This window comes from Rhinoraja longicauda, chromosome 24 (genome assembly GCF_053455715.1).
Source record: "Rhinoraja longicauda isolate Sanriku21f chromosome 24, sRhiLon1.1, whole genome shotgun sequence".
NCBI lineage: Eukaryota > Metazoa > Chordata > Chondrichthyes > Rajiformes > Arhynchobatidae > Rhinoraja > Rhinoraja longicauda.
Genome location: NC_135976.1, coordinates 20,917,200 through 20,931,980, shown reverse-complemented (window position 1 = coordinate 20,931,980; position 14,781 = coordinate 20,917,200). Strand labels below are relative to the sequence as shown.

Here is a 14,781-nt window from a genome sequence, read left to right as displayed (position 1 = left end):
CCCTCTTTCCCCCAGCGTGAGACCTCCGGCGACGCGTCCGAGTCGGCGCTGCTGAAGTGCATCGAGCTGTCATGTGGCTCCGTCCGCGAGATGCGGCAGAAGAGCCCCAAGGTGACCGAGATCCCCTTCAACTCCACCAACAAGTACCAGGTATGGCTCTCCGGGCGGATGTCACAGATACCGGTCCTATTTCCCCCTCCAGCCCAACGGGAAGTCTCGCCCGGAAGTTGGGACTCCTTCCCCCAAGATCCAGGCCGCCCCGTGTCCCCCTCCCCCCAACAATTCCTGCTTTGGGGAAGAAAGGCAGCTCCCAATGTGCAGTGCTCCCAACCTCACACACTGGCGTTCCCTGTTTCAGAGGATACAGGGTAGTGGTTGGAGATGTGCCCCTTTTACTTGATGAGGGACCCAAGCTCCCACAGCAAAAACATTCACTGGCAAGGGGTGGGCTGGGATGGAGAGGGGGGTGGGGGTTCCAGAGACTTCTCTTGTTTTCAAGAGAGTTCGATTTAGCTCTTAGGATTATAGGAATCAAGAAATATGGGGAAAAGGCAGGAACGGGGTACTAATTTTGGATGACCAGCCATGATCTTATTGAATGGCAGTGCTGACTTGAAGGGCTGAATGGCCAACTCATGCACCTATTTTCTATGTTTCTATGAAAAAGGTCCCAGCCTCGTTCGCCAAGAGCTCGTCCCATCCAAGGTTCACTCGTTGCAAGAGTCTGGAGGGGAGCGAGACGCAGCGAAGTTGAGGGAGAGAGGGAGGGAGGGGCTGAACCCTGGGGCCAGGACAGCTGCCAATTGTGGAGCAAAGGGGAAATTCCAGGGAGGGTGGAAGGGAGAGGCTGGGTGGAGATGTAGGGGTGTGTTGGATAGAGGGAAAGTGTTGGGTGGAGTGAGGGGTTGGTGAGGAGAAATGGAGGAAGGAAAGGGTATATGTAGAGGAAGGGAGTGGGTGGTGGGGGAGATGGTTCGGTGGGAATAGAATGAAGGCGGAAGGGGAGGATGCGGGTGGAATGAGGAGTGGTTTGTGGAAATGTGGATGCGGGTGGAGGAAAGGGGAGGATGGAGTGAGGGGGTGGATGGGGATTGGAGAGAGAGGTGGGGAGGGGTTGCTGCCGGAATTAAGACGTTAACCCCCTCCTACCACCCTCCTCTTCCTCCCCCCCCACCCTACAGCTGTCCATTCACACAGTGGAGGCGGAAGAGGGGTCTCTGGGCCCCTCCCACCTGCTGGTGATGAAGGGCGCTCCCGAGCGGATCCTGGATCGCTGCTCCACCATCTTGCTGCACGGGCAGGAGATGGCCCTGGACGCGGAACTGCGCGAGGCTTTCCAGAACACCTACCTTGAGCTGGGGGGGCTCGGGGAGCGGGTCCTGGGTGAGTACCCCTACCCCGCCAGTCAGGAAGTGTGGGCTTGTAGCCAGGCCATCAGTGGGCAGGAGGTGAGGGTAGAGGAGGAGGGATGGAGAGGGATCTTCGTCTGCATTGCACTGTGTAACGAGGGTGGAGGGGGGTGGATCTGGGATCTTGCTGTGCATGCCGAGTGGTCACTGAATGTGTGGGGTGTGGGATCTTGCTGTGGTTGTGCGACCGGGATCTTGATGTGTGTATCGTTGAGAGGGTTTCAGTGACGTTTGTGATCTTCCCGTGCATGCCGGGTTGAACGAGAGCTTTGGGAATACTAGGATCCTGCTCTGTGTGTGTCAGGGAGGTGTAATGGGACCCTTGGGATATATTACTGTGCAATGACTATCATCCTGCTCGGTTTCTCAGCTGTTAGGAAATGCTGGGATCTTCTTGTGCCTGTTTGATCTCTCTCCCCATCCTCTCTCTCTCCTCACCTCTAATTGCCAAACCCCACCCCCCTTCCATCCTCTCTCCTCCCCTCCTCTCCACCTCCGTCTCTCCTCCTCCCCATCCTCCACTCCCCCTCTCTTTTCCCCACCTCACCCTCCTCATCCCATCCTCTCCCCTTTTTCAACCTCCCATCTATCCTACCACTTCTCCTTTTTCTCTCCCCTCACCCTTCCTCTCCCCTCATCTCTTCCATCCCTATTCTCTCTCTCACCCCCTTCAATCCCCTCCCTCAACCCCTCTCCCCTCCCACTCCCTCCTCTACCCTTCCTCCTCCCCTCACTCCTCCTTTCCTTTCACCCCCTCCTCCCCCTACCCCTCACCCCCTCCTCATAATTTCACCCTATCCTCTCCTCAGGTTTCTGTCACCTTATCCTCCCGATCGACCAGTTTCCCATCGGTTTTCCATTCGATGACGAGGAGCTGAACTTCCCAACGGACAACCTGTGCTTTGTCGGCCTCATGTCGATGATCGACCCTCCCCGAGCCGCCGTCCCTGATGCCGTGGGCAAGTGCCGGAGCGCGGGCATCAAGGTGAGACCCCAGGCCCCTCCAACGTCCGTGCCCACACCCTGGGCAAGCCCACCCACTCCTCATCTGCTGCCTCTCCCCACAGGTCATCATGGTCACTGGAGACCATCCCATCACCGCCAAGGCTATCGCCAAGGGCGTTGGCATCATCTCTGAGGGCAACGAGACGTTGGAAGACATTGCTCAGAGACTCAACATTCCTATCAGCCAAGTTAATCCCAGGTATGGAAGTGAAGCCTCCTCCACATCAGCCTATTACACACTTCCAGCGCAAGGGTTACATAGAACATGGAACAGCACAGCACAGGAACAGGCTCTTCAGCCCAAGCACATGATGCCAAATAAAATGTATCCCCTTTGCCTGTACGTGCTCTACATTCTTCCATTCCTGCAAATCCATGTGCCCATCTAAAGCCTCTTAAATGCCACTATTGTATCTGTCTCTACCACCACCCCTGGCAACGTGTTCCTTGCACCTATAACTTTCTGTGTAAAAATAAACTTGCCCTACACATCTCTTTTAATCTTACTCCCTCTGACCTTAAAACTGTGTCTTCTAGTATTTGACATTTTCACCTTGAGAGATTCGTTCTGATTGTCTATCCTATCTATGCCTCATAATTTTATAACCTGCTATCATGTATCCCCTCAGCCTCTGATGCTCTGGAGAAAACAATCCAACTTGTCCAAACTCACCTTATAGCTAATTCCTTTTAATCCAGGCAGCATTCTGGTAAACCACTTCTGCACTCTTTCCAAAGCATGCACATGCTTTCTGTAATGGGATAACCAGAACTGCACACGATATTCCAAATGTTACAGTTTTAGATAGCTGTAACATGACTTACTGACTTTTATACTCAATGTCCCACAAGGCCTCTTTACCACTTAGATTCAGGTCCAGAGTTAGATACAGAGTGAAGCTCCCTCTACACTGTCCCGTCACACACTACAGGACACGTGTTAGATACAGAGTGAAGCTCCCTCTACACCGTCCCGTCACACACTACAGGACACATGTTACATACAGCGGGAAGCTCCCTCTACACCGTCGCGTCACACACTACAGACCACATGTTACATACAGAGTGAAGCTCCCTCTACACCGTCCCGTCACACACTACAGGACACATGTTACATACAGCGGGAAGCTCCCTCTACACCGTCGCGTCACACACTACAGACCACATGTTACATACAGAGTGAAGCTCCCTCTACACCGTCCCATCACACACTACCAGGCTACGGTGCACAAATGGAGAGAAGCTCTTGCTGCTCCCAAGGCATGGGTTGATAGAGCCAGAAGCTGGTAGTGCTCTGCCTCACGGGGTGGCAGTATAATGGATTGTCCGGTGCAGTTCAACAAGTGCTCCACAGCCCTCACCCCGCCTCCATTCCACCCCCTCCAGGGACGCCAAAGCCTGTGTGATTAACGGCTCCGACCTCAAGGAGATGGGAGAGGACCAGCTGGACCAGATCCTGGCCAACCACACTGAGATCGTCTTCGCCCGCACATCACCACAACAGAAGCTGATCATCGTGGAGGGCTGCCAGAGACAGGTGGGCTGCTCCCCGACATCCATCCCCTCAGCCTCCGAACCCCGGCATTGCATTCTGTCTCCCACTTCCAGTCTCCATGTTCCCAGGTTAAACGACTCAGAGAGCACCATATACAGTTTCAGTCTCCTTATCCCTGGGTGAGACCACATTGCGAGCACCGTGCACCATTAGACCACGCTAGGTGCACTGTTCACCGTTCTGGTCTCTGCAGCAGATGTACCCACAGAGGAGGATTAAGCTCAGAGGATAAATAAGAGATAAAGTAATTGAAGGCCATTTGGTCCCTCAAGCCAGCTCTTGTATTCAAAGAGCACATTACGTCACTGACCCCAGATCCCTCCATCCCATAATGGTCCTGAAGCCATTGATCCGAACCTTGAATGTCCTCCATAGCCCTCATGGGTTAAGAGATTTCTCCTCGTCTCTGTCCTTAATGACTGACTCTGGTTCTGGGCACCTCAGCCAGAGGAAACATCACATAGAGGGACCCCCGGATTGAGTGCCAACACCCTTCCACCCCCCACGTCTTGCAAATATTTGTCCATTCCACTTTTCCCTCCTGACATTTGCCCACATTGCACCCCTCACTGAGTTTCCCTGACACCGTCGATGATGATGTGTGAAATCTGGGGGGTTTGATGGGAATGTGGAGGCAATAAAACAGGCTTAATGTGGAAAATGCAAATAGGTGATAGATGATTGGGAGGGAGGGGGGGGGGGGGCAGTGGGCAGAAGGGCACGTTTCCCATCAATATTTATCCATCATCCTCAAGCTGCGGCCTGCGGCCTGCGCCAGTTCCCCCGCTTTGTTCAGCTCCCTTCTGAAGACGCAACTGCTCTCAGACTGTCCCGTACTCAGCCTGAAGTGGTCATGCCCTCCCGATGGGGCACGGCCTCTGAGCCCCTTCCGTCCATTTCCTGACCTCCCTCCCTCCCGCAGGGGGCCATCGTGGCCGTGACAGGCGATGGGGTCAACGACTCTCCCGCCCTGAAGAAGGCCGACATCGGTGTTGCCATGGGGATCTCTGGCTCCGACGTCTCCAAGCAGGCGGCAGATATGATCCTACTTGACGACAACTTTGCCTCAATTGTGACGGGTGTGGAGGAGGGTAAGGAGAGGGGGGTGAGGGCGAGGAGGGGGAGGAGAGGGTGGAGAGGCTGGGTGGACAGAAGAGGGGGGGAGGGCGAGGAAGGGATGGAGGAAGGGAGTGAGGGGAAAATGGAGGGTGAGGAGAGCGGGGGGGGGAGGGGTCGACAAATTGCAAGTATAAGGATGGAGTTAAAGGGAAAGGGAGTACAGGAAAAGTTACGGAAGGCACACAAATTAATGGGATGGAAAGTTCAAGAAGGGATAAGACAGTAATGTCAGGTGAAATAGGAAATAGAGGGGAGGTGAATACCGAATTCAAAGTGTTATATACGAATGCGCAAAGTATAAGAAATAATGTGGACGAGTTTGAGGCTCAGTTAAAGATTGGTAGGCATGATGTTGTGGGTTTTAGAGAGACATGGCTGCAAGAGGATCGGAGTTGGGAACTGAATATTCAGGGTGAAACATCCTATCGAGAAAAAAGACAGGTGGGCAGAGGGGTTGGGGTACCTCGGTTGGTAAGGAATGAAATTCAGTCCATTGCGAGGGGTGACATAGAATCAGAAGATGTAGAGTCATTGTGGATAGTACTGAGGAATTGTAAGGGTAAAAAGACCCTAATGGGAGTTATCTACAGGCTCACAAACAGTAGCCTGGATATGGGGTGGAAGTTGCATCAGGAATTAAAATTGACTTGTAACAAAGGTAATGCTACGGTGGTTATGGGAGATTTCAATATGCAGGTAGACTGGGAAAATCAGATTGGTACTGGACCCCAAGAAAGAGAATTTGTAGAGTGCCTCCAAGATGGATTCTTCGACCAGCTTCTGGTATTGTGTAATGAACCGGATTTGATGAGAGAACTCAAGGTAAAGGACCAAAAGGAGGTAGTGACCATAATATGATAAGTTTTAATCTGCAATTTGAGAGGGAGAAGTTAAAATCAGAAATGCCATTATTGCATTTGAACAAAGGGAACTATGGAGGCATGAGGGAAGAGCTGGCCAAAGTTAACTGGAAAGGGACCCTAGCAGGGATGACTGTAGAACAGCAATGGAAGGAATTTATGGGAATAATCCAGAAGATGCAGGATCATTTCATTCCAAAGAGGAAGAAAGATTCTAAGGGGAGTAAGAGGCGACCGTGGCTGACAAGGGAAGCCAAGGACAGTATAAAACTAAAAGAGAAGACGCAAACATAGCAAAGATGAGCGGGAAGCCAGATGATTGGGAAACTTTTAAAGAACAACAGCAGGTAACTAAAAAGGCAATGCGGGGAGAAAAGATGAAGTACGAAGGTAAGCTATCCAAAAAAATAAAGGAGGACAGTAAAAGCTTCTTTAGGTATATGAAGAGGAAAAGATTAATTAAGACTAATGTGGGTCCCTTGAAGACAGAAACAGGTGAACGTGTTATGGGAAACAAGGAACTGGTAGAACAGCTACTTTATATTTGTCTTCATGAAGGAAGACACAAACAATCTCCCAGAAGTACTAGGGGACAGAGGTGTGTGTTGGAGGAACTGAAGGAAATTCACATTAGTCAGGAAATGGCATGTTGGCATATGAGGAAAGAATGGAAAGACTGGGCTTGTATTCACTGGAGATTGGAAGGATGAGAGGGGATCTTATAGAGACGTATAAAATTATGAAAGGACTCGACAAGCTAGATACAGGAGAAATGGTCCCAATGTTGGGGGAGTCCAGAACCAGGGGGCACAGTCTAAGAATCAACAGGAGGCCATTTAAAACTGAGGTGAGAAAAAACTTTTTCACCCAGTTGTGAACTTGTGGAATTCTCTGCCACAGCAGGCAGTGGAGGCCAATTCACTGGATGAATTTAAAAGAGAGTTAGATAGAGCTCTATGGGCTAGTGGAATCAAGGGATATGGGGTGAAGGCAGGCACAGGTTACTGATTGTGGATGATCAGCCATGATCACAATGAATGGCGGTGCCGACTCAAAGGGCCAAATGGCCTCCTCTTGCACCTATTTACTTTGTTTCTTTGTTTCTATTAAATAGTTTTGGGACTGAAGGTTGTTAAATCCCCAAGGCCTGATGGTCTGCAACCCAGGGTGCTCAAGGAGGTGGCTCTAGAAATCGTGGATGCATTGGTGATCATTTTCCAATGTTCTATAGATTCTGGATCAGTTTCTGTGGATTGGAGGATAGCTAATGTTATCCCACTTTTTAAGAAAGGAGGGAGAGTTAAAACAGGGAATTATAGACCAGTTAGCCTGACATCGGTGGTAGGGAAAATGCTGGAGTCAATTATTAAAGAGGTAATAGCGGCGCATTTGGATAGCAGTAACAGGAACAGTCCAAGTCAGCATGGATTTATGAAAGGGAAATTTTGTTCGACTAATCTTCTGGAATTTTTTGAGGATGTAACAAGTAAAATGGATAAGGGAGAGCCAGTGGATGTAGTGAATCTGGACTTTCAGAAAGCCTTTGATAAGGTCCCCCACAGGATTAGTGGGCAAAATTTGAGCACATGGTATTGGGGATAAGGTATTGACATGGATAGAAAATTGATTGGCAGACAGGAATCAAAGAGTATGAATTAACTGGTCCTTTCAGAATGGCAGGCAGTGACTAGTGGGGTGCCACAAGGCTCGGTGCTGGGACCGCAGTTATTTACAATATACATTAATGATTTAGATGAAGGAATTAAAAGTAACATTAGCAAATTTGCAGATGACACAAAGCTGGGTGGCTGTGTGAACCTTGAAGAGGATGCTATGAAGATGCAGGGTGATTTGGATATTAGGTTGGGTGAGTGGCAGATGCATGGCAGATGCAGGATAATGGGGATAAATGTGAGGTTATCCACTTTGGTGGCAAGAACAAGAAGGCAGATTATTATCTGAACGGTGTCAGATTAGAAAAAGGGGAATTGCAATGAGACCTAAATGCTAATGGCATGTTGGCCTTCATAACGTGAGGATTTGAGTAGAGGAGCAAAGAGGTCCTTCTGTAGTTGTACAGGGCCCTGGTGAGACCACACCTGGAGTATTGTGTGCAGTTTTGGTTAATTCCTGGGATGGCGGGACTGTCATATGATGAAGGAATGGAATGACTGGGTTTGTATTCACTGGAATTTAGATGGACGAGAGGGGATTTTATAGAAACATAAAATTATTAAGGGATTGGACAAGCTAGATGCAGGAAACATGTTCCCGATGTTGGGGGAGTTCAGAACCAAGAGCCACAGTGTAAGAATAAGGGGTAGGCCATTTAGAACTGAGATTAGGAAATTTACTTTTTCACCCAGAGAGTTGTGAGTTTGTGGAATTCTTTGCCTCAGAAGGCAGTGCAGGCCGATTCACTGGATGCATTCAAAAGAGAGTTAGGTAGAGCTCTTAGGGCTAGAGGAATCAAGGGATATTAGGGAGAAGGCAGGAACGGGGTACTGATTGTGGATGATCAGCCATGATCACATTGAATGGCAGCGGTGACTCGAAGGGCCGAATGGCCTACTCCTGCACCGATTTTCTATGAGAGGGGAGTGGACAGGGAGGCAGAGGTGGAGATGGGGGAGTTGTAGGTGAAAATGGGTGGGGCTCGGAGGAGAGAAGTTAGTGAAGAGATATGGAAAGGTCGGAGAGGAGGCTGAGGGGGGAGGGAGGAGCCAGAGAGGGAGGGGAGGTGGAGGGAGGTGACAGACGATGGAAGGGGAGGAGAGGAGAAGTGATCCGGAGGTAGTGGGAGGGGAGGAGGAGAAGGTAAAGGGAGGAGGCGCAGGAGGGACCTGTATGAGGCTTGGGGTCAGGAACTGAAGCCATTTGTCTTCCACAGGCCGACTGATCTTCGACAACCTGAAGAAGTCAATTGCCTACACACTGACCAGTAACATCCCGGAGATCACACCCTTCCTGCTGTTCATCGTGGCCAACATCCCCCTCCCTCTGGGCACCGTCACCATCCTCTGCATAGACCTTGGCACCGACATGGTGAGAGCGCGGAGGGAGTCGCGGATTGAGAGGGGGTTGGGGATGTCAGGAGGATCTTGGGGTGGGGGGTGGGTAGGGCAGAGGGGAATGGCAGAGAGTGGGGAAAGGGAGAAGATGAAAGGGCAGAGAGCTGGTAAAAGTGAATTAAAAGCAGGGGAGTGTGGAAGAAAAAGTGTCTGAAGGGAGGGGATGAGAGTGGAGTGGATGGGTTTGGAGGGAATGAGGGATGAGGCGTGGCATTGGAGCAGGGGTTGCAGAGGAGTTGCATGAAGCAATTCCATCATTATATCTTTACTTATCCTTTCGCAAGGTCCCTGCAATCTCACTGGCCTACGAGGCAGCAGAGAGCGACATCATGAAAAGACAGCCTCGAAACCCCAAAACTGACAAACTGGTCAATGAGAAACTCATCAGCATGGCATATGGACAGATCGGTGAGTGAGGGAGCAATGGGAGAGGCACAGAGGGCAGAGGGATGGGTAGGATGGTTGGAGTGGAAGGGTAAAGGGAGAAAGAGATGGGGAGGAGGGAAGGATGGGAATAGAGCAGGAGGGAAAGGATGGGGAGGGTCAGAAGGAGGGAGGAAATTGGGAGGGAGAGAGGAAGGGAGATGAATAGAGGGAGGGGGAGGAAAAGAAAGGATGGGAAGGGAGGGGAGGAAAGAAATGGGGAAGAATGGAAGAGGGAATTATGATGGATGGAGGGTGGGAATTGAGTGGAGGGAGGGAATAATGGATGGGGCAGAGGGGGGAAGGGAAGGGGAATGAGGGAGGGAAGGGTTGGGGGTGGAGGGAGGGAATATAGGAAAAAGGGAAGATGGCCCGAGGGAGGGAAGGGATGGATGGGAGGGAGGGTGTCAGTAACTCTGGACAATTCTAACAATGTCCGCACACTCCCCTTTCTCCTACCTTGTCCCAACCCCCGCACCCCACCTTGCCCTTGCAGGGATGATCCAGGCACTAGGAGGATTCTTCACCTACTTTGTAATCCTGGCAGAGAATGGTTTCCTGCCCTCGCACCTCCTCAACCTGAGGCTCGACTGGGACGACCGGTCCCGGAACGACCTTGAGGACAGTTACGGACAGGAGTGGGTGAGGCTCCATTCACCGAGGAGGGAGGGGGTGGAGCAGGGAAGGGGAGGGGGGAGGTTGCGCGGCCAGAATTGCGGGATCCTGCTGCGCCGCCAACCTGTCTCACCTTCACCTTGCTCCCCACAGACATATGAGCAGCGCAAGATCGTGGAGTTCACCTGCCACACAGCTTTCTTCACCAGCATCGTGGTGGTGCAGTGGGCCGATGTCGTCATCTGCAAGACCAGGAAGAACTCTATCTTCCAGCAGGGCATGAAGTGGGTGACCCCTTCCTCTCCCAATTTTGGGCACGTCCAGGGGCCCTACACAAGGGATGGTGGGTGCTGAGGGAGGGAGTGGGACAGAGAGAAATCGGACAGCAGAGTGGGACGGACAGTGGGAGAGCGAGTGTGTCTAAGGGAGTGGAAGGAGAGAAAGTAGATGGATGGAGAGGACGGGGAGAGGCTGGGAAACGGGGAGAGGCTGAAGGGAGTGACGGGGCGTGGAAGGAAGGGAGGTAGGGAGGGGTTGAGGGAAGAGAGCAAGAAAGAGAGGATGATAATAGAAGCAGAGGCTGAAGAGGTAAATCACAGGAGGAGAGGCTAAGAGAGGGGGCAGGAGCTGCGGAAAGGAGGTTAAGAGTGAGGGGTGAGTAGAATTAAGGGATTTTAAGGAGCGTATGAGGGGAGGGATGGGATGAGTAAGGAAAATGGGGTTGAGGCACTGAGGGAGTGGGTGAGGTGAGGGAATGGGGTAGTTGCTGAGAGGTACAGGAAGAGTATTTCTCCCGGTGTTGTATTTCACTCTCTCTCTCTCTCTCTCTGTCCAGAAATAAGATCCTGATCTTCGGCCTCTTCGAGGAGACTGCTCTTGCCGCATTCCTGTCTTACTGTCCAGGAATGGATGTCGCCCTTCGGATGTACCCTCTGAAGTAAGACCCTGTCTCCATTCCAACACAGCAGAGATATGGAGAGTGGAGAGGATCAGGGTCACAGTGCCGAGGGGCATGGAGGATGGAGGGAGTTTTGGAAATAGGGAGGAGTGCATAGGCTAGAGGGAGTTACAGAGATAAGGAGTGGTGTAGATGGAGGGGGTTGTCGAAATAGGGAGGGGTGTAGAGACTGGAGGGAGTTACAGAGATAAGGAGTGGTGTAGATGGAGGGGGTTGTAGAGATAGGGAGGGGTGTAGAGACTGGAGGGAGTTATAGAGATAGGGTAGGGGCTGGAGGGAGTCACCGAGGGGTAGAGGAGATTGAGGGGTTTATTGAGATATGAAGGGATGTAGAGGATCAAAATAGATTACAGAGATAAAGAGGTGCCAGGGTCAGAGGGGGAATCACATAGATAGGGAGATGTGTTGGGTAAGAGGGGCATCTCTCCCTCCCCTTTAATCCTACCCCTCTGTAATTCTCCACTCCCTCACCCTCTTCTGACAATTGTTCCCATTCCCCAACATTCACCTTTTCCTCGGCTTTCTGCGTCACACTCCTCTCACCACGTTCTCCCCATCACACTATCCGCCTCTCAACCTTCTTCATTCTTTCTTTCCCTCCTTTCTTTAACTTTTTAATTTTAATTTTATTTGTCATATGTAGGTTGGCACAGGGTCAACGGTACAATGAAATGTATTTGACAAGACAACGGGTCACCTCAACAGTGATATTCCAAGGATAAATAAGATTTTAAAATGACATTAGTAAGATAAAAAGACAATATTAAAATAATCAACATATATGATGCGAAATGTGTTTATGAGTTCAGAAGCCTGATGGCCTGATGGTAGAAACCGTTCTTAAGAACATCCGGTTCTTTCCTTTCTCCCACCTCACAGCATTTCTACACTATATTTCTATCGTAGCACTCTTCCTCCACACAACCCTTCACTTTTTGCCACCCACATTCCAGCATTTCCCTACTCTCTCACTTTCTCCTTCCTCACTCCTGCTCTCACACTCCCTTTCTACCACATTTTTATCTACACCCATTCCTATCCCTCTCCTTATTTCTCCTCTCACCCTCTACTCATGCACATCTCACCGCCCGCACTCTCCCCTCCCTCCCTCTGCATTCTATCTTGCTCCCTCTCTTTCCCCATCCTTTCCTCTGCTCTTCTCTCCCTCCCCCTCTGCTTTTCCTCTCTCCTTCCTCCCTCTCTATCCGCTCTCTTCCTCCATTCCCTTGCAACTCCTTTTCTTCCTCGGCGCTCCTCTCCCAACATGCTCTCTCCTCTTCCTCCATCTGCCCACTCTCTCACTCCGTCCATTCCTCCGCTCCACCATCCCCTCCCTCCGTGCTCTCTTCTCCCTTCCATTGATCCTCCCTTCTATCTATCCACTTTTTTCTCCCTGTTTTTTATCCTCCCACCGGTTCTCCCACCATGCTCTCCTTTCCATTTCTCCCTCTGCTCTCTCTGTTACACTCTCCCACCCTTCACTCCCTCTCCCCCTTCTGCACTCTCCTCTTTCCTCCTCCCTCCCTCTCACGTCCAGCTCTCTCTCAATCTCTCACTCTCTTTCTCTCTGCAGACTCCCCTGGTGGTTCTGTGCCCTCCCCTACAGTCTCCTCATCTTCATCTACGATGAGGTCAGGAAGTTCATCCTACGCCGACACCCCGGTGGTGAGTCGCGGCTGCTTCCGGAACCTTCCCCTGTGACTTGCCTGGCGTGGGAGGAATGGGCGCATGGGGGTCAAGTGCCGGAGGCTGGGCTGTGGAATGAGATGGCGAGGTGGCGATGGAGACATGACAGCCAGCTGCCCTTCTCTGCTGCCAGTTGCTAGAAGCATCGTACCCGAATGGGGGTGGGGGGACACGGGACGGGACGGGGAGGGTGGGGAAAGATCGACTAGAGGGGCAGCACCAGAATTGCTCCATCCCCACCCTTAGACATTCTACCACCGGCAGAGATGGGGTAGGATGAAATCAGCCTGTGTGCTGTCGTACACCGAGGTGTGAGTTTCCGGCACTGACTTTCTCCTCTCCAAACTTTTTCTGCAGGCTGGGTGGAACGTGAGACGTATTACTGAGCGACCTTCACCCAACTTACACTGTTGTTTCCCAACCCCCCACTCCCTGAACCACACAATGACCTCTCCTTTTCCCTCTAACTCCCCCTCCCTCATCATCAACTCCAAACCCTCTAGTACCCCTCCCTGCACACTCCTCTCCCCCAACTACCTATTCCCTTCCCCCTCCACTCACCACCCACTCCACACCACCTCTCCCAACCCCTCCCCGAGCTCGCCCCCCTCCCCCAACCATCCACTTGCCTCTTCCTTACACCCTCCTGAACCTACTCCCCTCCCTCTACCATTCCCTTCTCCACCACTCTTCATTACTCCTCTCCAAACTCATTCCCCTTTTCCTACTCTTACACACCCTCAACCACCTCCCCACTTCCCATCCCTAACTCGCTTCCTGTCACCATCCCTCCCCTGGAGGAACAGCAGAGACATATAGCTGATCTCTGCCCTTCCCCTCACCCCCTGCGCCACCTCTCGCCTACCATGGTAGCTCCTCCCCTCACCCTCCCTTTCTTCCCCACCACACCCACATGTACTCTCTTGTTCCTGAAATTATTTGGAACCCCCTCTCTCTACACACCACCACCCCACCCACCCATCCACCTACTAACCTCCTCCCTCCCGTAGACCATTCCCCACAGCCGGAGTTTGCAGAGCGACGGCAGACCTGCAGCGATTGGAAATAAAATGATTTGTTGATGTAGGATTCAAGTGTCAATGTGTCTGTCTCCGATGAAGGTGTGTGCACACGAGTGTGTTGCCTCCTCCTCCACTGGGTGGGCTGAACAGCCCCTTGTTGTTCTTCCATGGCTGATTCAAGGGGCTGATGGGCCTCCTCTACCAGCCCTGTAGATTCAGGAATATAGGCGCATGGAAAAGGACAGATTTCAGGTCAGGACCCTAAGGTCAGCCAAGGACAATGGATCGTGTTTCAGGTGCCTTTCCCATTGCCCCAATTCTTGAGAAACATTAAGGTGGTCAGTCCCCCGGGCCTGATGGGATCTAGCCCACATTGTTGAGAGAGGGATGGGAGAAGATAGATGGTGCCTTGATAATAATTTTAGCAATGCTCCAGTCTTCCAGGACCTCACCTGTGGCTAAAAAGGAATACATTAGAGACAAACCAGGAAATGATAGGCCAGTGAGCCTTACATCATTGGGAGGGAAATTACAGGAGAAGAAACATATGGACAAAATGTACGCATCTGAACAAGCAGAGACTTGTTAGGGATAGTCAGGATAGCTCTGTATGAGGGAGTTAATAGCTTACAAACTTGATTATTTTAATAAAGCAATAAAGATGATTGATGAGGATAAGGCACCAGTGAGTTGCATACATAGATGTCAATAAAGCTTTCAACTGTCCCTCATGGTTGGCTGGTCGAGAAAAGGAAGCAACATGGAGACTTAGTAGATTGAATTCAACATTAGTTTGGTCAGAGGGTAGTGCGGAGAGGGTAGTGGTGGAGAAATGTTATTCTGAATGCAAGTCTGTGACTGCTGGTGATCTGCAGGGATCAATGTTGGGATGTGTGTGATATATAAATGATATGGACAAAAGTGTAGTTGGGCTGATTAGTAAGTTTACATTTGGCACAAAAATTAGCAAAATGATGGATAGTGAGGAAGGTTGTCAAAGGATTCAGCAGTATATAGACCAGTTGGAAATATGGGCAGAAAAAGCTTAATCCTGGAAA

General features: G+C 51.1%; 1 protein-coding gene across 1 annotated transcript in view; it reads left to right on the top strand.

The window, feature by feature from the left end:
• The window catches only part of LOC144605471 (sodium/potassium-transporting ATPase subunit alpha-2), a 32,490-nt gene extending 18,700 nt beyond the window's left edge, over positions 1 to 13,790 (top strand). Inside the window, exons 11-23 of the mRNA XM_078420771.1 lie at positions 16 to 150; positions 1,182 to 1,383; positions 2,219 to 2,394; positions 2,477 to 2,613; positions 3,801 to 3,951; positions 4,892 to 5,060; positions 8,839 to 8,993; positions 9,304 to 9,427; positions 9,939 to 10,084; positions 10,211 to 10,341; positions 10,893 to 10,994; positions 12,589 to 12,680; positions 13,059 to 13,790. Of these exons, the coding sequence (XP_078276897.1) occupies positions 16 to 150; positions 1,182 to 1,383; positions 2,219 to 2,394; positions 2,477 to 2,613; positions 3,801 to 3,951; positions 4,892 to 5,060; positions 8,839 to 8,993; positions 9,304 to 9,427; positions 9,939 to 10,084; positions 10,211 to 10,341; positions 10,893 to 10,994; positions 12,589 to 12,680; positions 13,059 to 13,087 (1,749 nt within the window). The 3' untranslated portion in view covers positions 13,088 to 13,790. The remainder of the gene's footprint in view (positions 1 to 15; positions 151 to 1,181; positions 1,384 to 2,218; positions 2,395 to 2,476; positions 2,614 to 3,800; positions 3,952 to 4,891; positions 5,061 to 8,838; positions 8,994 to 9,303; positions 9,428 to 9,938; positions 10,085 to 10,210; positions 10,342 to 10,892; positions 10,995 to 12,588; positions 12,681 to 13,058) is intronic.
• The last annotated feature ends 991 nt before the right edge of the window (positions 13,791 to 14,781 follow it).